The sequence below is a fragment of the Trematomus bernacchii genome, unplaced genomic scaffold (assembly GCF_902827165.1).
Source record: "Trematomus bernacchii unplaced genomic scaffold, fTreBer1.1, whole genome shotgun sequence".
NCBI lineage: Eukaryota > Metazoa > Chordata > Actinopteri > Perciformes > Nototheniidae > Trematomus > Trematomus bernacchii.
This window is the reverse complement of record NW_022987803.1, coordinates 9,737,891-9,762,107: the sequence shown is the minus strand read 5'-3', so window position 1 is coordinate 9,762,107 and position 24,217 is coordinate 9,737,891. Positions and strand designations below refer to the sequence as shown.

At 40.6% G+C, this 24,217-nt stretch overlaps 1 protein-coding gene across 2 annotated transcripts in view; it reads left to right on the top strand.

Moving 5' to 3' along the window:
• LOC117498559 (neurexin-3b-like) overlaps nt 1–24,217 on the top strand; it is a 314,909-nt gene that overhangs the window by 131,140 nt on the left and 159,552 nt on the right. For both annotated transcript variants that reach the window (XM_034150741.1, XM_034150742.1), the window contains exons 11-18: nt 675–701; nt 2,374–2,493; nt 2,860–2,972; nt 3,713–3,981; nt 4,659–4,849; nt 5,254–5,427; nt 6,592–6,618; nt 9,397–9,516. In XM_034150741.1, coding sequence (XP_034006632.1) covers nt 675–701; nt 2,374–2,493; nt 2,860–2,972; nt 3,713–3,981; nt 4,659–4,849; nt 5,254–5,427; nt 6,592–6,618; nt 9,397–9,516 — 1,041 coding nt within the window. The remainder of the gene's footprint in view (nt 1–674; nt 702–2,373; nt 2,494–2,859; nt 2,973–3,712; nt 3,982–4,658; nt 4,850–5,253; nt 5,428–6,591; nt 6,619–9,396; nt 9,517–24,217) is intronic.

Genomic DNA, 24,217 nt, shown 5'->3' with positions numbered 1-24,217 from the left:
TATAAAAGGCATTTTAATTGGTAACCACGGCTACCGGAACACCTTTACTCAACTTTTAAACGTTTTTTTGCCAAAGATTAAAAAAGACCTGTAGAAATGCAAATGATATTCCAACTACACATACACAGGACCCTCTTTGAGAAGGTTTTTTATGCATCTGTACGTGTTGGTGCTGCGTGGCTCGAGGCTGTTTGTTCCCACTTTTCTGTTGCGGTTGACGGCACATGACCAGCCTGGTCACATGGATTTCAACATGCACCTGGCAAACACAAGTTCAATAGATGGAGAAACAATTCATGTTAAAAAAAACATTTTTTAATTTTTTTTTATTTGCTGGGTTGCAAAATCGATGTGGCCATTGAGTTGCAAGCGACTATTTAAACAATTAAACTACATACAAAAAGAATACTTTTATGATGCTATTAGCGTATCTAATTGGCCATCTAATATCAGCCATTATTGGTGCAATATTATTGACTTCAGCTTTTAGAGTAATCAATTGGATTGGGATTCAATTGGATTTCCAGTATCAGTATAAGGAGTAGGTGAGAATTGGCCGCCAGGGTCATGTGACCGTCCCCGGAAGGTGGCTTTTCTTGCTCTTGGTTGTCTGCAGCTGTAACCTTGAAGGATGCGATTTCATCTGTCACTTATTCTCCCCCCTCCCCATCTAGACTGTGTCAGGATAAACTGTAACACCAGTAAGTCAACACTCTTCTTCTGCAGCCTTCTTCTTCCTACACTGTGTGGTTTTATAGCCTGTGTGCTAGATGTAAGGGCAGGAATGTGTGAATGCCGGGGACTGATAAGAGGATTTCTCAGATAAGAGGGTGGGGAAAAGTAATAGCCAGAGATTAAAGTTATGCAAATCTGACTTAATGTACTCTATATATTTTAATAGCACACTTCTTAAATTGATTCAGGCACCTAGTTTCTAATCTGTCCCTGTATGCTCATAGCTGCTAGCTTTTAGACTCTACGGGCTATCTTATATGTTTTCCCAATTATACACTAATATATTGCTGTTTCTCACTCGCTTTGTTTTCCTGCCCTAATTATACATACTGCAGTATATAGGCTTCTAATGTGATATACTATATATAAGGTGTCAGGAGACATGCTGTTACTCATGAAAGGGACTCTTATTTTGTATTATGTTCAAAGGTGCCCACAAGGCTTTTAGAGAGAATTATAAAGCTGGACACAGGCTTAAAAGTAAGTCCAAGTATGTGTTAGATTCGTTTTTTTTTCTTTCATAATAATACAAATAATAATAATACAGAACAGTTGAATAGACATATGCTTCAGAATTCTAGGAAAGGGAATTGTTTAGAATTTAATTTATTTCCCTTTAAATGTATATATATATTCATTTCAATGTAAATGTCTTTTTTTGTTATAGTTTATAATTTGAGTTAGTCTTTTTTATTCAGAAAGACTACATTTTTATCACAGCATTTAACAGAAGCTTGGATACAAATTACAATATGCCAAAAATGAATCTTCACAATATCATTTAATAGTTCAATCGTAGATTTAGACTTGAGTAACAAAGAGGATGCTTCTCTGTATACTGGAGTTTGCACTACACTTGTATTTTTCTATAGGCCTAGAATAACAATTTACGAGTTTAGTCACTAATTAAAAATCCTAATTCTAGTCTCCAAACCACTTCAAGTGACCACTGATGAACACTGCTGGTTTAGATTGCAACCTTGTGTTAAACGTCATCCAGCAGATTCAGGATTCTGACTCCATGGGGCGGGGCTGCCCTCTAGTGGTTTGTTTTAGGAATTACTTACACAATATCTGTAGGCCTCTTGTCGTACAACTAGAATACAAAACTAGAAAATACAAATTAAGAGAATATAAGCAACGGAAAGAGAAACTGTTATATTACATGTATGTCAAATAGTCATCAGGGCTGCACTATTTGAATAATTCTGATCATTTTTGACTGATGTGCAATAACAATATAGGAGTAATTGATCAACACATTTCTCATAATTATTGCCAAATATATCAATTTTATCGTGCCGTGACTTTTTAAAGATGATCTGTAACAAACATATATGTAATAGTCACATCTTTTGAGTCCTCGTATGAGTAACAGCAAATGTTTTCTTTAATTTAGTTGTCAGTTGTGATTTATTGTATTTGTTGTTAAATACAAACAAAAAGGTAAATGTAGCACTGCTTAATCTGCAAATGATACTTTTTTATTTTTTATTATGACTACACATTAGTTCCAATTAAAAAAAAAAAATAATAATTCCTGGTTTATTTTTCAACTGTCTGTTTAATCAGTTGTGAAAACAGATTTTGTTGGTGCTTTGTCCCCCCCCCCCCTGACTAACTAACCCTCCTCTTCAGGCAAAGGTCCTGAGGTTCTTTATGCCGGACAAAAGCTCAACGACAATGAGTGGCACTCAGTGAGAGTGGTCCGGCGCGGTAAACACTTCAAACTCACTGTGGATGACGACATGGCTGAAGGTATTACTCCCGTGAATAAAATCCATAATGTGCATGATCATGTCGTTTAATTGTTCTTATTTATTTGTTTGGCGGGCAGTTGTAATCCTTATATCTGGTGTTTTAGTCTTTGTGTTTTGCCAATTTTTAAGGCGCAGACATATACTCATGTATCTCTTCCTTTGGTTTCACTTTTTGTTGGAAAACTATTTCTTTCATGGTTTTGTTGCCTTAACTTGACTGTCGGTGGTAGAGTTATTGCATCAGCCTGACACAAAGTGAAACTGGGCTGTTGCTGGTTTGAAGGTTAGGTTGCAGTATCCTCCCTCCTCCTCTTCCACCCCTTCATCCCTCCGCTTCTTCTCCTTTCTCTTCCCTCCATCTCAGGTCAGATGGCGGGCGACCACACCCGCCTGGAGTTCAACAACGTGGAGACGGGCATCTTGACCGAGAGACGCTTTGTCTCCTCTGCTCCCTCCTCCTTCATCGGGCACCTTCAGGTAAAAAGTGCAATACATCACAACGCTACAGAAAAATCATTTCAACAAATGTTAGACACTGATTCAGTCATGTTCCAAAGAGGAGGGGACGTAAATCACAATTACTTATAATCTCAATTAATACTCAAAGACACTTTATATTTTATCTTCAGATGTCACTAATATTATTTACTAGAAATGTCACTTTTCAGTCAGTATTAAAGGAATGGAATATCTATTATTTTAAGGATAATCCTCTGGGCTTTGAAATACATTTCTTTCCTTTGATTGGGTTTACTCAAACACAATGTGTGGCAACTTCTCTTACAATGTTACCATGGCAATCTTGATTCAATTAAGTTCAAGTGTGCTGTCGGGCTGCTTGAAATGAGGAAACTGTGCAATTACTTAGTTTCATATTGCTACCACGAAATGACCTAATAGTTTAATGAAAGATAATTACACAGATATTAAAGTGTACTTGGTTCAGCCTTGCTGCTGCTTCCAGTGTATTGCCAGACAAAATAAATGATTTCCAAAATGATTTTATTAAATATTCAATTTAACACCATCTTAAAGTGCAGTTTTCTACTTATGCGATTTTTAACATGATTAAAGAAGTCGCTGAGTGCCATATCGCATTTTTCCACAATGCGTTTACTAGGTAAAATCAAGATGACGTTTAAAAAAACAATAGACTGTGCTACAAAGTGTTCTTTCTCATTTATGTACACCATGTACACACCCTTCTCTCCCCACAGAGCCTTAAATTCAACGGCATGCAGTACATCGACATGTGCAAGAACGGCGACATCGACTTCTGCGAGCTGAACGCACGCTTCGGGATGCGCTTCATCATCGCCGACCCCATCACCTTCAAGACCAAGGGCAGCTACCTGGGCCTGGCCACTCTGCAGGCATATACCACAATGCACCTCTTCTTTCAGTTCAAAACCACCTCGCCTGACGGATTCCTCATCTTCAACAGCGGAGACGGGAACGACTTTATCGCCGTAGAGCTGGTCAAAGGGTGAGGATGAGAGGATGTGCAAAGGATGTTTATTCCATTGCTCTAGTCAAGAGATGATTATTAAAATAGCCATTATTCATTTACTCAAATCCAAATCTCTGATGCACCTTTTACAAGCTTCTCAAATCAAAATGATTGCCATACTGCAGGTACAGTTATTTGTCTTCATCAGTTGAAATCCCATTAGTATCAGAGTAGCATGCTAATTATGAAGTGTTACAACAGCAAAGGTACAGTGCACATAAAAGGCAAACGACTTACATATTAAATAAATAGGCAAGCACACGTAAATGGTAGCATTTAAAAAAAGTTTATATTAATAGCACATCTTAAATTGGAGAGAAATGAAGTAGTATACGGAAACATTACAAGCAGAAAAATACCCAAGAACAAATCTAAATGAATCTAACCCCTAACTTTAATGGTCCCAAAAAAAAATGTGTACACATTGGTTACAATAGGTAAGATATAATAATCACAGACGCATAACAGAGAAAGCCAATGGTATAAAATAAGTGCATTTCAGATTAAAGTCAACTTGTTTAGAAGTCCGAGACTATTTAGTGTATTTAGGACTGGACATATTTGACAGTTTTGCAGTTTTTTCCAGAAGATAAAAAGCACACATACAGCAAACACACGCGCATATCTTCACTAACAAAGTTCCTCTCCTGCAGGTTTATCCACTACGTGTTCGACCTGGGGAACGGGCCCAGTCTGCTGAAGGGGAACAGCGAAAACCAGCTGAACGACAACCAGTGGCACAACGTGGTCATCACCAGAGACGCCGCCAACACACACACGCTCAAGGTGGACTCAAAGTCCGTCACGCAGAATGTCAACGGAGCCAAGAACCTCGACCTCAAAGGTACCACAGCCTCGCTTTTTCAGAAGTTTGAATAAACCACTTCATGAATGTCAGAGATTATAATACAACCCTACAAGACTTGATTCGATAAAGTCTTTTTGGAAAAAGTCAAGACTCTACTCCATCCCTTGGTCTTTCATATTATTGACCTTGTCGCACCCGATAAAATGTGTGACATTGTAAAACACACCGATTTGGTCCAATGGATTGTGTGGAAAGAATTAAGATAAATTGTACCAATCAAGTAATCTAGCCTGAAAACATAATCAGTATATTTGTCATCAATATTAAACACTCAACTGGACCTGATGGTTAAGTTATAATATTCATCACAAAAACAGACCCTATATGTGACCGTAGTATTTATTCAAATCACTTATTACTCTCTTCTTGTCCCTCTACAGGTGACCTGTTTATCGGGGGTCTGGGGCCCAACATGTACCAGAACCTCCCGAAGCTGGTGGTCTCTCGGGAAGGCTTCCAGGGCTGCTTGGCCTCGGTGGATCTCAACGGCCGCCTGCCAGATCTCATCAACGACGCCCTGTTCCGCAGCGGGCAGATTGAGCGTGGCTGTGAAGGTACAGACGGCCCTGAGCGAATAAGAGTCATGAAGCCGTCTGAGATTTATTAGTCTAATTAGAAGGCTCCTCTGAAGCCCCTTAAAGCCACTCGCTGGCATTGTTAATCCCACCTTTTTTTCTTTTCCTGCGCCAGGCGTAACAAGAAACTACTTTTTTTTTGGCTTGTTAACTTTTTATGTTGCATTAATATTTTTTAAGTTAAGCAGGGGTACTCAAACCTGAACATAATATTAGGAAATATGTGTATTCACAATATGAACTCAAATGAAAGTTACAGAAGCTAAGGTGTTTTTTTTAAATGGTAGATTTAGAAACACCCAAATATTTACTCACCTGGCTTTTTTCCTTCTTTCTACAATTTGCATTTTAATACACCATTTTGAATGATGTGACATTTGTACAGCAATACAATAATTCATGTTATATCTGATGTTGTTAATATAATTACAAGTCAATATGCTTTGGCTCAAAACTGTTTAGGGCTGCACGATATGGAAAAAATATAACAAATGTAGAATTTATTTACAATTGCAATATCATTCATGATATTAGAGGGATTGATCATTTAGCATTATTATTCTCATTATCATTGAGAAACATTTAAAATGATCATGTTGATATATTTTTAAGAGGATCTGTACCAAACAAAGATATTTGATTAACTCAGTAGAATGCAATGCGTACAGCTCCACTATATTTCAATCAACATATATTTACAAATATTTGGGATTCAAAAATATTGTGCTTTCTGCAATTCCAATATTGCGATTAAATGTAGATTAATGTGCAGAACTACTCTCTATATAAGATATTGTTTATTCTTACTCTTCTAATTTAAATGATATTGTGTCTAAATACATGATGTCTCCTGTGCACTGTGCAGACTTCTGCCTGTGACCTCTAGAGGGCAGCAGACGTTTGTAATAAGTTGTGCAGAGTGGCAGTGCTTTTCAAAGCTACTTTAATACCAAAGAAAACACCACTGGGTGAGATATTTTCCAACCCTCACTAACAAACCAATAACTCTCCCAAGTGTTGCCAAGGTGACAAACTTTGTGAAACTTTTTCTTTACGAACGCTAACAATGCTGCTCCCTCACTAACCTTTACTCTTGTTTTTCGCTCTGCTCTGTTCTGTTATTTTCTTTCTGCGCTAACAAAGTTGGTTTCACCAAAGCCGACCTGCAAGGTAGAGGGTCAATCTCAGCCTCTCTGAGGCCTGCTCGCCTGAAAGTCTGCTGTGTGCAATGCATTGTGGGTGTCACTGTGGCAGTAATGTTCTCTGGGTGCCGCGGAGGAGGTTACCTGCTCTCTGAAAACAGAAAAGTTGATACTAAAGAAAGAGAAAGACAGACTAATGGAAAAAACATCTGTTATTTGTTCCACAATGAGGCAATTTACATTGTTACGGCAAAAACAACGTATTTAGTAACCAGAAGTTACATTTGTTTAAGTCGGGTAACTGCACTCTGATACTATGGCCCGATTCCAAACCAACCCCTAAGCACTCCCGCTCAAGCTTTGGGACAAACTCCCATCCCTCCGACAGAAACAAGAACTTTCATAAATATTCGTAACGTAATGCTTCCACATCTGCATCTTTCGGACAAAAATGTATAAAGATAAATTACAATAAAACTCCCAAAAACTGTAATGGCATTTATTTATTTTTGTAATCCGCTTTTTTCTTTTTTTATCGGATGTTTATGAGCTGCAGTCCCTGTGAATATATAACATTTTACAATCAAATTAACAATTCTACTCGTTTGACTAGACCAGCATATAATAAAAATATAATGTTACCTTCAAGTTAACATCTGTATGACAATATTAAATGTCTTATTTTGCGCTTTTTACTGGTAAATGTTTGCGCGGAACTATGTGTTTCTTGAAATACACAAGCACCGTTGCACCTTGTCATTCTAGTAGGCCTATAGCATTGCTGCTGTGTTAATATAGCCATACATATGTTTGTTTACATATGATGCTAGCACTTTTACCTGTAAATAAGAGTCGGATAAATGTTCTTATCGAATATTGTCCTCCCTGCTAACCTCGAGGCTAAGTGTTTCCATATTTGATAAAGTTGCAAAGAGTACACAGTATATTTAAAGAGAGTACACAGATTAGATAAGTGATGTTCATACCGTCTACTGCAGTCTGAAAGCACATCTGAAAGCAGTGGCAGGTAATTTGTGGGAGTGCTGTGTTCTTCTGTGAAATGCCACATTAGAGGCTGTCACTGCACATCTCAGCACCATCAGCACCCTCTTTCTGTCTCTCTCATGTAATCAAAAAAAAAATTACATTTGCTGCTTTACCCAGCTGAGAGTGTTTTTCAGAGTGCGAATGACCTCCTGCTGAACACTCGGCGAAATCCGCCAATCCCTTTCGCTGACAAACAAGCACAGAGGCACGAATACCAACACGAGATTCACAACTATGCGAAAGTGTGGAAGACGCCTGGTCGACTCCCAACGCCGTGCATTGCACAGTAAACGCACCTTCAGCTGGCAAACCCGCTCTGTTCTAATGTCTTCTCTTCACATTGTCTCGCACCAGACAATTGACACTTGCATTCGTCCGCCATTTTGATTTATTTTAATTTACTTTGGTTTGTTTACTACGTGGTTATCAGAGGGGGTTTCTGTCCCCTCCCCCCCCCCCCCCCCCCCCCCCCCACACCTCACGTGTCCGTCTAGACTCCTACATGGGAATTGTTTATCTTGTTATCTATGCTTGTCTTTATCTGCATTCCCTCACGGTATAAGTATTCAAAGGTACCAAAGAGCTATGTGTGGTGTAGAGGAATAGCAAACACACATCCAAGTTTGACTTTGAATACCCTCCTCTACTCCTTTCTGACTGAAGTGCATACACGGGGATATGCGCTACGTGTCCTCTTTTTGTTTCTTTTCTGCTCTTCATGAATTCTGTCTGTCTAGTGTTCAGCGTGTATACTCACAATGAGAACATGTTTGGAAAGATAATTTCTAGGGTTAGGATTAAAAGCTATTATATTTAAAAGGGGTATAGTTTAATAGAGTTAGTATCCATGAGTTAGGGTTAGGTTTAGGATTAAAAACTATTATATTTAAAGGGGTTTAGTTTAATGTAGTTAGTATCTATGAGCTAGGATTAGGGTTAGGGTTAGAAGCTAACATTTTTAAACGAGCTATAGTTCAATTGAGTTAGTATCAATGAGTTAGGGTTCGGGTAAAAAGCTATAACTTTTAAATGGGTTATAGTTTAATTGAGTTTGTATCCACGAGTTAGGGTTAAACGCTATTATATGTAAAAGGTGTATATTTTAATTGAGTTAGTATCCATGAGTCATTTGTTAAAAGGTTTTATGTTCATGTCTCGTCTTGCTTGTCCACAGAGGGAATGCAGCGTGCTAAGTTTTACTCTGATAAAACTTTATAAACTACTTGTTGGAATGATATATATTGCATGCATGTCCACCTGCACACACACTTAAAAAAATAAGGAAATGAAGCGATGTTAACAGTGTCATCACATCGGCCCAAATGTGGTACAATTCGCTGTAGCATGTCTTTAAACGCAGATTAGAACCGAACTAGCATAGCATCCTTTACAGCGGAGCTAATGCCGCTGCTCCCGCTGCTTGAGAAGCATGCTGTTGATCCTGTGAAAACCTAGACGCCTCTGCTTCGGGCTTGCCACTGCGTTTGCCGCTTTACTCAGCATGAAACAGGATTCCCCAGACAGTTTTTTTGACATGAGTTGTACTCCAGGTCGGGCTTCCTGTGGTGGCACTGTTTACTCCTTGTTGTTTCTTCTAGGCCCACATGCTGTATATCTATCTCTAGAGTGCATTTCTTTCTGCATGGGTACTGCATTGTTTAGTCTCAGCAGTAGCTCTTATTGGTTCTTGACTTTGTTCCCGTTGTATCTCTCCCGCCTCCATTCCCCCCACCCCTCCCTACTTACTGCCTTTTTCCAGGCCCCAGTACGACGTGCCAGGAGGACTCGTGCGCCAACATGGGCGTGTGTATCCAGCAGTGGGAGAACTTCACCTGTGACTGCTCCATGACGTCTTACTCAGGGACTCACTGCAATGATCGTGAGTACAATTGAACATTTACCTGTTCTTGGCTTGTATGTGCGTTAAAGGAACAGTCGTATATCTTCTATGTGTCCTGTGGCTCTGAAAGGAGCTTTATAAAGTTTGAGAAAATGACTCAAGCGGCATCTCTTGAGCAATATTGGGTTCAATTTGGGCAAAGAATGGCATACACTTTAAAAACTCAAGCTGCATTTTAGTTGTAAGTAACGGATCAAATCTTACTTAACCGGTGATGGATGATATACTCAGATCTTTACTTAAAAGTAAAAGTAGAAAATAACACATACATATTTTTCTTAAGTATAAGCATCAGCATATACCTAAAGTAAACGGTACAATATACTTCTGGGTAACTAAATATTTCACCAAGGGATCAATACAATTTGATCCTTACAGTACCTTTAGTATTACATAACACAATATTTGCTGATTATATTTGGTATTATTCATCTGAATCTGAATATTCTAAGTAACTAAAGTTAGTATGAAGTGGGAACCCTTAAGTACCTCACCTCACAAACTCAGTTTTTGTCCACCACTGAATACAAACCATATTAAGAAGTAAAAGTCACAACATCTCAGAAAAATTGATATCTAATACTAAAGTGTTGAAGTGCTCCTTTAACATGTCCGTTGAGTCAGCCCCCCCCCCCCACACCAGCACACACACAAACACTGTACCCAACCCATATTTAGCTATTAAAACATAACCATCATCTGCATAAAGGGTGTACATAGAAACCACCCATAACCAAGATAACGTGTAGTCATTTCACCCTCATAAAAACTACAATCACACACAGACATAAATTGGATGCACCTATGGAGCCGCTGCCATCCTGCATTAAACAGTGAGTACTACATCCTCGGCTCAAGGACTCCAAGTCTGCTTCCCTCATGTGCTTAATAAGCCTCTGTCGAATTCGCTGTGTGAAAGTGGTGCTGAAAGCTTCATGTGATCTTTAAATGAAACAACTGAGAGATGCTGACAATTGTTTGAGGTGCTTTTTGCTGCAATGCAGGCAATTTATCGTAATAAGTGCTTGATGTTCCGAGCTTTTTCCGGGCTCGGGAGTGACTGCTGATGTGTGTAAAACATTCACTTCTGCCTCAATCGCCTTTTCATCACGCCCTACAAATAGCTATCATATAAGTGTGAGTTTGTGTGTGGGTGGTATCTCTTATCCCCATGACGACAGGGGACTTCCCCTCAGTAATCACGCTTGGCGGTCTTTCATTTAGCGGTTAATAGTCGGGGCATACCGCTGCTGGGCCAGACTAATGAGGTGATGGAGGCTGTTAGGAGAACATGCGCTGGCATCCCCTAATCATCCGGACCTTTCTGATGTTAGACCCCGGCCGCTGTGTATGACTTCATACCTCGCAAATGTTCACCTTTCCTCTGTCTGTATTGTCCTCCCACCTGACGCAATCGTTTCCACGCCCCGGCGATCAATCGTCTCCGGCTCTCACTCGGTGATGGGAGCTGTGTGTTTATGTGTTAATTAGTGATGAGAAGCCAGCATTAATTTACTTCCTGGTACTGCACGTGATGGAGTGTGTGATGCATGGAGGTTTCATTGATTTCCAATTGACGTGGAAATATATCTTAGGATCTTGGATAGTAACTTATTTTACCTCTCATGACAGGTTTAAGTCAGTTCTCCTTTTGTTTCGGAGATACATAATCACGTATATTAACTTAGCTGTGAATAATAGTATCCTTAAAAAAAGCATTATTGCCTTCAATTTTGACTTTTTGGTACTTTTCTTCTCATTTCCTGTGCTAAAAATCACACTCAACATCTAGTTACTCCTCTTGGAATGACCCAATATTCTGATGACAGCATGTGTCTGTGTGAGGTTCCATCAGTGCAGTCCCAGACCACCAGGTGGCAGTAAACCCCCGAGCAGGACCGCACACTGTCCCTCCACACAGGGAGAAAATGAGATGCAATCCCCCGAGCATGAAATCAGCTTTCCTGTTATTTTCCTCTCCTGCTTTCCCCTCTTGTGTTTCTCACTCTCTCTGTCTTTATCTATTCTCTATTACAAACACACAACCCATCCAATTTCTGTAGTTATGGATCATACAGAGAATATTGTTCGATTGTACCAACAATGCAAAATACAATCGTACTGCCAGCAGTTTTATTGTCCAATTGAAGCGATAGAAACACTGTCTTGCGTGTGTGTTTTTGTACGACTGTCTTTCTATCTGTCGAGCCAAGAGAGAGTTTTTAATTAACAATGTGGGAGTGGAGCTTCTCCCTCTATTTCCCTCCATCTCTCTGATAGCTGGCAGCAAATATCAGTAATTGTCTGCTTCTCTGACTCCGTCTCTAGCCACTGTCCAAATGAAGAAACTTGAGCAAAGTAAAGTGAACATTTCTGCCAGTGAAGCCTCCTCCTCGCGGTCTCATCATTGTTAGCGTCGAGCTTCCCGTAACCCTCTCTGCACTCCGCTCATTGTAGCCAACAGGGCTGTAGGTGGCGAGGAGAAGAGAAGAAAAGAAAAACCTTAGCAGGGGGGAAAAAAAAAAATATCTACACTCCTTCCATTTATTCTTGTGTACCCCAGCAGCCAGCACTTTGTCACTGCACACCTTTACTTATGGGAACAAGACACAACGGAGGCCACATTAAGAGCCATTCGGAAAATCTGGAGGTACATATCGTGCCCGTTTAAAAAAAGAAAGAAAAGGGGGTGTGTCTTTTTATAGCATTTTCATCCTGCTTGGTTCTGGCTCACTGCTTTTGTCATGCTCATCTCCATCTCCCTGTCGTCTCGTATCCATCCCCTTTTTCCTCTCTTCGCCTCCTCTTTCTCCTTCTCTCCGCTCGGTTTTCTTCTGAGCGGACCTCTCCCTGTCAGCTTCTATGAATACAGCATATTTTCATTTAAATCCAAGGACATGGGAGCTGTGGGCCAAGCAGGAGGAGCAGCGGACACTCCTCTTCCACATCCAGAGCAATTACTCAACTTACGTAATAGAATTATCTCCGCTAAAGGTCGCCGCATTGTTCCAGAGTCAGGAACATGTTAAACAAACAGAGAGAAATAGTGGAGACGGGTGAAATAAGACGCGCAACAGAACACTGTTTGTCAGTTTGATGCTAGCATCGGTAATTGCTTGGATAGATTTAGTGATGAATTTATCTGCCAGTGTATTGATCCCAGCCTACCCTCTGCTGCTACTCAACCCAATGTCCTTAATTCACTTTTCAAGGCATACTCAGAGGGCTGTAACCATATCTGGCTAACTGCTTACATAAATGACACTGCAGCAGCATTGCTTCCTTCACTAACATAAAGGAAAATAATCATGGCATTCGCCTCTTAGTCCTTTTTTCCCCCTGCGCTCTTCGGGGAGAGAAGCGAATAGAGGAAAAATCAAGTACAAAAGAGGTTTTGGGGTTGAGGAACAAGCTGTGTTTGCTCTAGTCCACAATGTTCTTCTGAGGAGAAAATCAACAATAATAACAGCGTTTTCCCCTATTGACTGATGTGTCTGCTCGACAGTAATAAACCCAGAGGGGGGGAAGATAAGGTAGCCACATAATGGCGCTATTCAATTTGACATGACGTCAATGATGAGTGAAGGTTTAAGAAGAAATAAGGAAAAAGGCACATAAACATGTGCACACGCTGCTGGTATCTATAGACCTCTTCATGAATACTAAAGGAGCTTTCATTGGAGCGTTGAATAATTTAACCTCCTGTCTCTGTAAATGGGATTAAGTAGCTCGAGCTGGCTACGCTAGCCAACAGGTGTTGGGCAGAGGTTAGTTGGCTTTGAAGCATACTCCAGGAACTATGGTGCTTGGCATCGTTTCAGATGGGCACAGATGTAGTGCTGGCAACTTTAGATGATACATGGATAGCTTTTTCAGCCGGTGAAGGCAATCGATATTAAGATTAATCAGGGAAAGGATGGCAGGGACAAATAGACCTTTTCCCTTCTTCTTTCAAAGGCTTATAGAAAGTTATTTTAGAGTATGTGAAAGTACCTTTTGGCAAAAGAGGGCTTATAAGTGGAGCAAAGAAATATGGGAACATTTGCCTATAAATACCACAGGTAGTTCAGAAATGGGCCAAAAGAGTTCCATAGAGAGTGATTTATTTCTTCAGGGCACAATCCATCCTAAAAGCACACATTAGAATGATCTCACTTTTTTTGTTGTTGTCGAACAATTCGTCTAGAGACGACTGAGGCATCCCATGATCAGGTGGCTTGAACAGCCACTTACCAGCTGCCTGCGGAGTCATCACAAAGGGATGTGTTTTGGATGATGGAGGTTATCTGCTTTGAGGAAACTGCTCCTGTTGTTGTGTATCTGTGGCTGGAGGAGAAGTGTAATTGCCCAACATGAAGCCAGTGGATTTTCCCGAAACGCATAAATACACAAGAGTGCACAAACATAAAGTTGTCCCTTCAAGGATTATTATCTCTCTATCACTTTATCACTCCTTCCCCTTGTTTTATGATATCTGAATTAGAGCGGGAGCTGCATGTCCAGCCCTTGGGGGGTCTAACTAGCCGCCCTGCTATTGGCTGATCAGGCTAATAATGCTTGCCCAGCACTGCATCATGTCACTGTGATAAGAGTGGATGTCGCTTGTGTCAATCGATGTGTCACCGCCGTGCTCAGAGCCGCGGTATAATTGGATATACGCAGCGCTGTGGAGCCTAAATGCCCCGGGGCCAGAAGAAAAAGGGAATGTAAAACTGGTAAAAATATGAAGAAGGAAGAGAGAGGGAGATGTTACTCCTCATGAGTGTCAATAAATGGCAGTGTTGAAGAAATGTACAGTTTTCAATATTCTCTGATCATTTTTTTTATTCTCATGTGTGAATATATTTCTGTATTTCTAAGCCATAAGTCTGAATGTGGGGTTATTCGCTGGTAGTTGACATAAAGCTGCATTTCTAATATTTCTGTATAAATAATGGATCAAATGATTCATTTAGCTTTAACACCTTTTAGTTGTTCTGGTTTACAACTCTGTTCTTATTAAAGAAGCCCTGTAGTATTTACCTAATAACATAGAAGTGTGTTTCCCTTACCAATACCAAATACTAAACTGTATATTTGAAGTCTAACGACGTGTCGAGCACATTTCGTATAAAACGATGTCTTTTAACCTCTTAAGGACGACGGTCCCCCCAGTGGACCCCCCCCCATCGTTTTTTTTCGAGACTGTGTCTCAGGGCTTCTTAACATTTATGAAACTATTAATGTGTAGCACCAGATTAACGGGAAGAATCTCAGCTAACTGAAGATATGAACCATTTTTACCAAAACAAAACACAAGGGTAATACCAAGCCTCTGAATTAGCACTAAGCAAAAAAATGCTAACGCACTTTAGCACAGAACTCAAGATAAAGATACCCTTATTACTTATCGTAGCTGCATATACAATATATCCGATTAAAGCTGAGACTTCACAGATTATCTAGGTATAGTATCATCACTGAGCGATCCGAACTCGCGACAGGGGACGCAAACACAGACATCACAACACGTACCTTTACGGAGCTTTTACGGGAGATCGTCTCACCGTAGCTGTCAATTAGGTCAAAAGACGTGTTCAATGGCATTAAAACGAAAAAAGAAAAGGCTACAACTGTTGATCCATAGGTTGATAATGTACCTGTGGCTTTGAAAAAATTATTTATAATCCATAATTCCATTTTTATGTAAAAATCGGAGAGAAAAAGTTAGCTGCTAATGGTAGCCACCAGAGTGTATGCAGCTTCCGGTTTTGGTCACGCGTCACTCTCACTCCTTATTTGTTAACGTGTTGGTGTGTATAGAACTTTCCCTCGATTCCATTGGCTCTAGCGGTTATAAAGAGATTTCATTCATCAAAATCGAGCAAGGGGGGCCAGAGATAGGTCAAATCCACCCAAATGACCCCAGAAGTGTTTTTTTTTTGCTAAATCTCTCTAAAAAGGTCAAATGTCACTTGTTTTGCATCAATCTTGATGCAGGGTACTTATATGTTGTACTTTGGATTCCTAAAGCTTTTAGTCTACTAACCCATCATCCAAGGGTAGTTTTCACTATAAGTAAAAAATAATATTTGGACGGACACTATAATTTACAGTTTTTTACTATGTTCAATCTGAATTTTCTTTAAAAAAAAAAACATCTATATTGATTCTGACTTTTCTACATCCAACTCACAGGTTTATCATTACTTTGAGAAAAAAGATTATTAATGTAACCCTTTTAGAAGGGAAGATATGGTCATTTGTTCTGGGAATGTCATTTTCGAGCCTGAGACCTGAAAAACAGGCTCAGGGCTTAAGAGGTTAAAACATATTTTATGTTTTTCTATCCAAATGTACTATCTATTTTCAATCATTCGTGGTCCATTATAGTCACCGACTCTATAAGCATAATAGTGCGAAACCAACGGCAGAATGTGAATGGAGAACTGTTTTCGTGGCTCCTCGGTACTATTCGCTGTCAAAACATTATAGGCTATCTTTAACTTGATTTACAGCGAAGGCAAGCAGATATTCTGAACTCAAAACCTTTAGTAATCCCACTTTACACCACCTGCTTAGCACTAAATTGAAGACAGACAAAGTTGGGAGCTAGCTAAGGAATATAGTGGAGTATTTAGCAACTGAGGTTGGAGGTTGTTTGAGAACAAAACTAAACTAATTATCAATTCTTGTCAGGACAGAAACAGGCAATTGTTTGACAAAACGCTAGCTTAAAGCAACATTATATCTATATGAATCCAATCCTTGTTCGGTTTTTAGTTTGTTTTGCTTTGCCCAAATAGGCAAAGGAAATCCCTTCATGCAATTGTAATGTAATAGTTAAAACATTGAATCAGTTACTTGCTTGGTTTCTGAGAATGAGTTGAGTTAAGTATCCATGTCATGTATGTGCATTAAGTACAGATAATAGGTCTGGTGGGATGTACTGTAGCTTTAGAATAAACACTGTTGGCAGGGTAAAACCTCTCCAGCACCTAATCCCCCATAAAACCTGACATTGTCACTACATTGTCAAGGCAGTGTGTTATTTATAAAGATGTTAGTGTAGATACTTTAATGACTTCACCTTGAACATACTTATTACACAGGCAGTACATCACAATACATGTCTGGTTCCCAATCTGAAAGAAAAGCAAAACAAATTGACCATTCCATTAGTATACACCAAAAACATAAAAGCTACCATAATGTTGTTGTTGTTGTTGCACCAAGGAAATTATGGAAATTGTACTGATGTGATAAAAAAAAAGGTCCTGACTTCCAATACTGTCTCTAGTTACAACTCCTCTCAGACTTTCCTCAAACTGCCTCTGTGAGCGAATACAAGAGATGTTGTATGGCGGGAAAGCAATGATTGAGTTGAACACATTACAGACATTTACGATGAGGGGCATCCATCTGTTTGGGTGCCAGGCGGGTAACCTTGAGGCTGCCGGAGCGTTCCCAGCACCCAGCCTGCCCCTCACAGACAGAGAGCCAGGCTACAGACACATCCATCAACACATGTTCCTAGACACATTTCAGGAGCAGCGGCAACACATACAAATCACCCAATCAATACCTCCAACGCCTTGCCTGAAGTTCAGGGTTTTGGGCAGGAAAATGTCTTGAGTAAGAGCAGACCAAGCACATGTTTTTGTTTGCCGCCGTGATATTTATTTTGGCTCTGGTCCTTCATTCGTACTTGTCTCTTTCAACATCTTCCTCACCTGTCTGTGTTTTTGATCTAATGTTCCAGTAAAGAAGATGAAATGATCTTTGCTGGTAACCGTTTGTTATCACTGTTTGAGAACAACCACACATTGTCAGGAGAATGTGGTTAAACCCATCCTGTGGTTTTGAAAAGGCCAAACAAATAGAAGTAATCTGTCACTGGCAGACAGCATCCTCCACACTCAATTGCACCATCGAGTACATACAACACAATTTAGATGTGCATGGATCAAAAATAAAGGTGAGTTGGTCTCTTCTATCGGTCTATTGTTCTTGTAGCCCTCCCCCTGTCTGTCTCCTTTTTCTCTTTTGTCTCGCAGCAGTAAGGCTGATAGTCAGTCATCACCGGTAGGGAGCTGAAAAACACTCAAAGCAGACTACAAAGAATAACGCTCTTCTTTGTACAGCCCTTATAGGAGGGTACTCTACCAGCCCGTTTGTATTCATCTCAAATCAGAATTCGATCCAACTGTGTTACTGACTGCATTTCAACAAGGCCACGGCTTAGATGTCTATTGACACCTTTCAACACTCCTACCTTAAAGGCAGGCTTTTACATGTTGTCAGACTGACCCTTATCGGGTATTTGACAGACTCTGGTCTGACAATTAGAAGGTATAGGTGTAACCACGGGGTAGTCATGCCATTCACTGAGTTCAGTTGCCATAGTGAGGTCACTAATCAGAAGGTTGTGGGTTGAAACGCTTCAGCCCTTCGAGCTAGAAATGAAAATTGCACCGTGTGATAGCCTACAGCCATTCATTGTTACCAAGGTCTTTCAGCACAGAACCAAGTGTTGCTTCTGAAGGGCACTCATATAAGGAATGTGCTCCCATGCAGGGGGCCAAGGCGTTCACCGTCTCCATCAGATGAAACTGATGGTTTTCATCAGGTGAAGACATTTCAAAGGCAATTACTTCTGACATTTGTATTTCCAAAGAGAACTGGCAATCGACTTGCACTTGGTATACTGAGACGCAACTGGGTTCAGAGGTGTCCAACTCAGAGGGAGATGAAAATCATTCTCAGCACTTAAACTGCTTCTCGTCCATGCTGGCTTGAAAGTTGGGATTTTAAGTCCATAATTGACCTTGGGAACAGTAGTTGAGAAAACAACCTTATCGCCACCCACCTTATGGGTTTCAAGTGTTCAAGAAGTCTTTGAAATGATTAGCCAAAGTCCTCTAGCTCTTTGGTATATGGGTGCAACGTTTGCTGGAGAAAGTAGATATCTAACGTAGCATTTTAAGAAATAGTATACTCAAGTTTTGGAGTAAAGCCCAGACACATTGATACAAGCTGTGCTTTTTGATTGTTGATAGTTGTCTTTTATCCGTTGAAAAGCTTATTTAAAGTTGGCTAGATATTCAGGACTTAGCACGAAATTTCCATTCATTGTCAACCTTTACATTTCCTGGTTTATCCTGTTCTTATGTCAAAGTGTTCTTAAAAAAACACAATGTACCTCGTAATTGCTGGGCTAATGTCTTTAATAGCAGCTCTTCCATCTTCGATACATGTGAATAGGAGGGAAATTGTTAAAGCCTCTGTCGGCTATAAGGAGGAAAAGCGGTATATCAGTACAGTTCATTTACCATTTCAATGCACTGGGTTGGACCCATGGGTGTATTACCAGAGCTGAACACAATGTTCCCAGATGGCAACCTATTCATTCCAATATAAGTGTCTAATTTAGACTGTACATGTGTCTTTCGTGGGATTCCAGTGCTTTGTGCAATATAGTCCAAATAGTTTATCACACACAAATGATCACATCCGGAAATAATTTGTTGAGCATATTGACAGTTATATCGGCATTCCTATAGAAAGTATATATTTTTCTTTAACACCCACAAAGTATCCTTTTATCATAAACAACTCAGGGATAAAGTAAAAGGACATGGGTGGGATTAGACAGTTAAATCCCCCATCCTTCAGGGTGTATTACTGCTTTCTCTTAGTCCTGCCACCAGAAATAGGATAAAGCAACCAGAGAGAGTCTTCTATATTGGAATGTTTACAAATCACTTTGACATGAGTGTACAGTTATTGCATCATTTCCTGGTACTCGGGGTGTTTCTCAGTAGCTCAAACAACACACACAAAAACATAGCATGACGCACATTGTGATACTGTCCAACACTGTATAAGATCAGCGTTGAAAGCTGAGAACGGCCAACTACTCAGTGCGTAATGCTCTCCTGGTAATTATCAACCTCTGACTCAAAGTTTCTGCGCCTTTCTTCCTCTCTGTCCGCTTTGTCTCTCTGCCACTTTGCTTCACACTGCTTTTTTGATTCCTTTTTCTCAGCCTCATTGCTAAAACGCCTGCAATTATGGTGCCAGCAGCTTCCTAGTTCATCACTTAGCCCCCCACAGATGGTACTCGCAGACTTTCACGGTAGATTGTACTAACTTGCTCTCTAAGTTTGCAGCCATAGCCTACAGATGTCCCAACTGTCTCTATAGGAGCCATCATGGCAACCACTTTGATTTCGTTTACTGCTGTCTGAAGTGCAGACAGGTGCAACGTATCATAAACAACCTAGAGTGTTTGATCTTTATTGACTACAGATCACAGGTGGAGACATTTCATTGTGTTGGCAGGCTGTTTTATTCTTAATGACGGTTCTACTCTATACTGCCGAGGATGACTTAGCTTTTAACCCTCAATTGAACCAGAAACACTAAATATCTATCTGTAATTATTTGTTTCAATCCTATTAACTACTTCTATCATTTTCAACAGGCCTGATTATATTAGATTAGATTAGTTTAGATAAGTGCATTCATTATGCAATATAGCCTCTGTAAAGCTCCACCTCACTTTCCTATAAGATAAACTGACATTGCCTTGGTTTCATATAATAATCCTTTTTCCACCAAAGTGGCTAATTTGCAGCCCATTTGAAGGAACATGACGAGAGAAAAGGTCATCATTCATATTCATTATACAATGGGCTAGGTGAATGTGTAATTCTGATTTGCTCAAGGGTTGTTGATTAATTTAACAGCACTCTTTCTGTAGTAAGTACTTATCCTTCTTACTCTCTGTACTTGTTCATGACCTTTTTCCGACATTCTCTTGAAAGATAATATCATGTACGTAGGCGCCAGTCAGGAGATGGATGTTGCAAATAGAAAAGGATATTTGGGCCCAAGCTAATATTGGTGGGTTTCAGCACTGATGAAGCAGGAATGTTGCCAGTGATTACCATTATTTTGTTCATGTAAACCACCAACTTTTTGTATTTTCTGACTTGTTGATTGCTTTTAACACCAAGACCAAAACAAGAATACACACTGTTTTACACCACCACCACAGGATGTTTAGCTAACGACTATTTGCTTAAAATGACAGTGATGAATGCGTGAGTTTAAGAAACAGAAACTCATTTATTACTTGCACTGAATTTAAAATGCCTTAAGTTACTTCTCACCACCTCTTGGTACTCTAGGTCATATTCAACTTTCCTTGCATGTAACTAAATAATAATGGCGCCCAGCAGTATATATTGTATAATTGATCTTCCCAAGTAAACATTCGGTGAAGAAAAAAAAAAATGTGTCCCCGATAAATTGCCCAGACCTCTATACTTGCCTCTGAGAGACTGAAGGACACACTTTTAACCAGAATACGTGGTTATTTGTCGTATTCACAGACAAAATGTTTCAATGTAGCCCTTTGACAGCCCTACACACACTTTACAAGCTCCCACTAACACTATCCCAAAGTTAACACACCTTTTTTTGCTTTCCACAGTCCTCCCCTTCTGTGTCACCCTGACACACACAAAGTAGGACACTGATGCCATTTAGATTAGTATCCCAAGTGACCAATGCTGACATGAATTTGCCGGGTGACAAGGGACCCAATTACAGCAGAGGGCTGATTTTCCACGGACCCACCGTTTCAAATTGTCTCCCAAGTGTCAAGCAGGGAACAGAAAAATGTGTATAGCGTGTGTATTTTTATGTCTGTGTATGCCGCTGTAACTGTGTCACTGTGTGTACACGTCTGCGAGGGAACACTAGGATAAACAGCGGGTTCAAACACGTCACTGTTACTGTAATCGTAATGCAAAGTGACTGCTGTCAGTCTCGAGATCCCCGATATAAATCATAAGCTGACACAAGCGCAAATGCAAAGACTTTAGGTGGTAATGTGGTGCCAGCGTGCTTCTTCAGCCTTGGTTAGTGTCTTAGCAACAAGAAAAAAGGGTTCAAGAACTCGTCTTACCGTATATTTGTCTTTTAGTTTTAAATTGTAGCTTGTAGCTAAAAAGAACCTCCTCAATATAATGGAAGGAATTCAAAAGGTCACGAAGATGCAGTGTAGAGTGAACAAGAAGTGAATCAGACACCGCAGAGGTCTTGTGTGTATATCATTTTATATATCATCTCCCTCGCTGTAAGTCTCTCCCATGCTTGACAGCTATCTTAACTAAATCAAGCTCAGTGGATTGATCTGCAGGCCTTAAAAGGGGAGACGTATAAAGACTTAGCACTTCCTGTGGTGACATAATCAATTATAATCAATCTTCCACGGCTGAAACGCTCAAGCTCATTAAGATTCAGTTTGGGCAAGCAAGCGTGTGTTGTGCGTGTATTTATACATGCATCTGTGTTTGTGCATGTTTTTCCTTTTTGCCCAATGTCGTGTGCCTTTTCTTTTTTGCAGCAGCAGCCGTGCTGTCTCTGTTTTATCCCAGGCTATTTTCAAACATTGTTCTCCTCAACACGCACTCTCTCCCCCTGCCCCACTTCTTGAAATGTCTGCTCGGCAACGTGAACCCCACACTCGGCAAGTACCGTTTGTTTGCCCTCGCTTTGGTGAACCGAACCTCCTTCTCGCTGAAACGTCCGCCGCAATAAAAGTATCTCCCGTCTGCGGGGTAATGCTTTCGGATGGCTTCGCGTGCATATTTGAGGCCGGCTTGGGGAACACACTGGGATGTCAAATGTGCCGTCCTGGCATGAGACAGAATGGCTGCGAGTGCCAGAAAATCCCCCCAAACTCCCTTCACTTTACTGTAGTTTCATACTGAGCTGATTCACCTGAGTATTGGTGTCTCCAGAATAAATATGTAACAAAAATGGTGCGGGTGATACACTTTTGGCTGGTTACATTTTGCTCAGTGAGTGGTCGACAGTGATGGTGGTGCCTTCCTATTTCATTATTCACCATGTAGTGTGTGGAGAATGTGTGTGTGTGTGTGTGTGTGTGTGTGTGTGTGTGTGTGTGTGTGTGTGTGTGTGTGTGTGTGTGTGTGTGTGGTGTGTGTGTGTGTGTGTGTGTGTGTGTGTGTGTGTGTGTGTGTGTGTGTGTGTGTGTGTGTGTGTGTGTGTGTGTGTGTGTGTGTGTGTGTGTGTGTCAGTGAGACGGGCCCCGGGCCTTTGCCAGCCCATTTCTCCCTCGCTGTTTTGCGTGTGTGTGCGCGAGTGGACTGTGTGTTCAGGCCTTACTGATTGTTTCTCCATCGTAGGGACCCTCATTACTGCCCCCACACTGTCACAAGCATCTGCTTCCCTCCCTCCCTCCTTCTCCCCCCCCACCTCCCCTGCCATGCACTGCAGTCAGCTCCAAGAATGCAACACTGGTCCGAAAGAAAAGGAATCAGGAAACACAAAGAAACGAGACAAATTAACCTTATTTTTATGGCACTTGTCATACTCCAAAAGAAACACAGAGTTCTTCACAAACCAAAAACCAAAATCTAAATAATACTCCAAAAGTATGGACATTTTATGCCACTCTCAGGTGTTCTGGGAGGCAGTTCCTCAATTGTAGGCTTTGATAAATAAAAAGACGCCTCATCATAGGTTTTAACCCTTGGCAAAATGGAAAAGGATCCTAAAGGGATCGAACTGTAGCTCAAAAGCAAATCCGATAAATAGGACCAAGACTATTAAAGGTGGGGTAGGTAATTTTGGAGAAACCAGCTCGAGTGCGCTAGAATTTGAAAATACACAACCGGAGAAAATCTGCCACTTCCTTACAGAGCCCCTCCTCCAACACACACGAACCACATGTGGTCATCACACATGACCAATGAGGGCACGAGATAAGTTTGTGCACAGATGGAAGGCTGACAGGCAGGTAGGCCATCCAGTTATTTTAGCCGGGCCGGCTAAAATAACTGGTCGTGCTACCCCACCTTTAAGCGGTTAAAAAACTATTCTGAAGCTCATATCTAGCCAGTGCAGCTAATTTCAATGTGGCGTGGTGAGGGGGTAAAGAGGAAGAGTCTTTATTTGTATCTTTATTTTAGATTTCTGGTATAAATAAACGGCCAGTCCCAGAAGACCGGGAGGTTCTAGAGAGTTCGTAGGTTAAAAGAACATTTGATAAATAGCTAGGACAAAGACTATCAAGCTATCAAGTATTTTAAAATCAATTCTGAGGCTCAAAGCTATCCAGTGCAGAGACTCTAACATGTTCGTGACGAGGGAGTAAAGAGACTAACTCAGATTTGAAAGGTGGGAACAAGTAAAACTCTTGCCAGTCTCCGCGGGCTCCCGATGGAAAGCAGACATCTGATCAGTCACAGTGTTAGCAAACTTTGGACAAGTCTGTGGCCATGATCCGACCCCTTGCCCAGCAGGGCCTTAACCCCCGGGTCCCCCCAGAGAGAGAGGCAGCTTTTACAGTGATGTATTGCCCAGTGTGCAGCAGCAAGGGAAGGTTAGGGTTTAAAGAGAGAGATAGCCTGTGTGATGGAGTCAGAAAGAGAGAAGGCATAATGAGCGTGTCAAAATTAGCCTGGCTCACCCAGAGAAAAACAGCAGTGTGTTACTAATGATTTGTTCCAGTGAAAGGGAAAGGGCACAAAAGGCGGAACATGGAGAAAAGTATGGAAATGGACACTTTTCTAACAGCAAAATTGAAAACATAGTCTCTGTTTTTAGGGATTACAGAAACAGGCACACTCTAAAGGCTCCGTTTTGTTAGCCCTTAAAGATC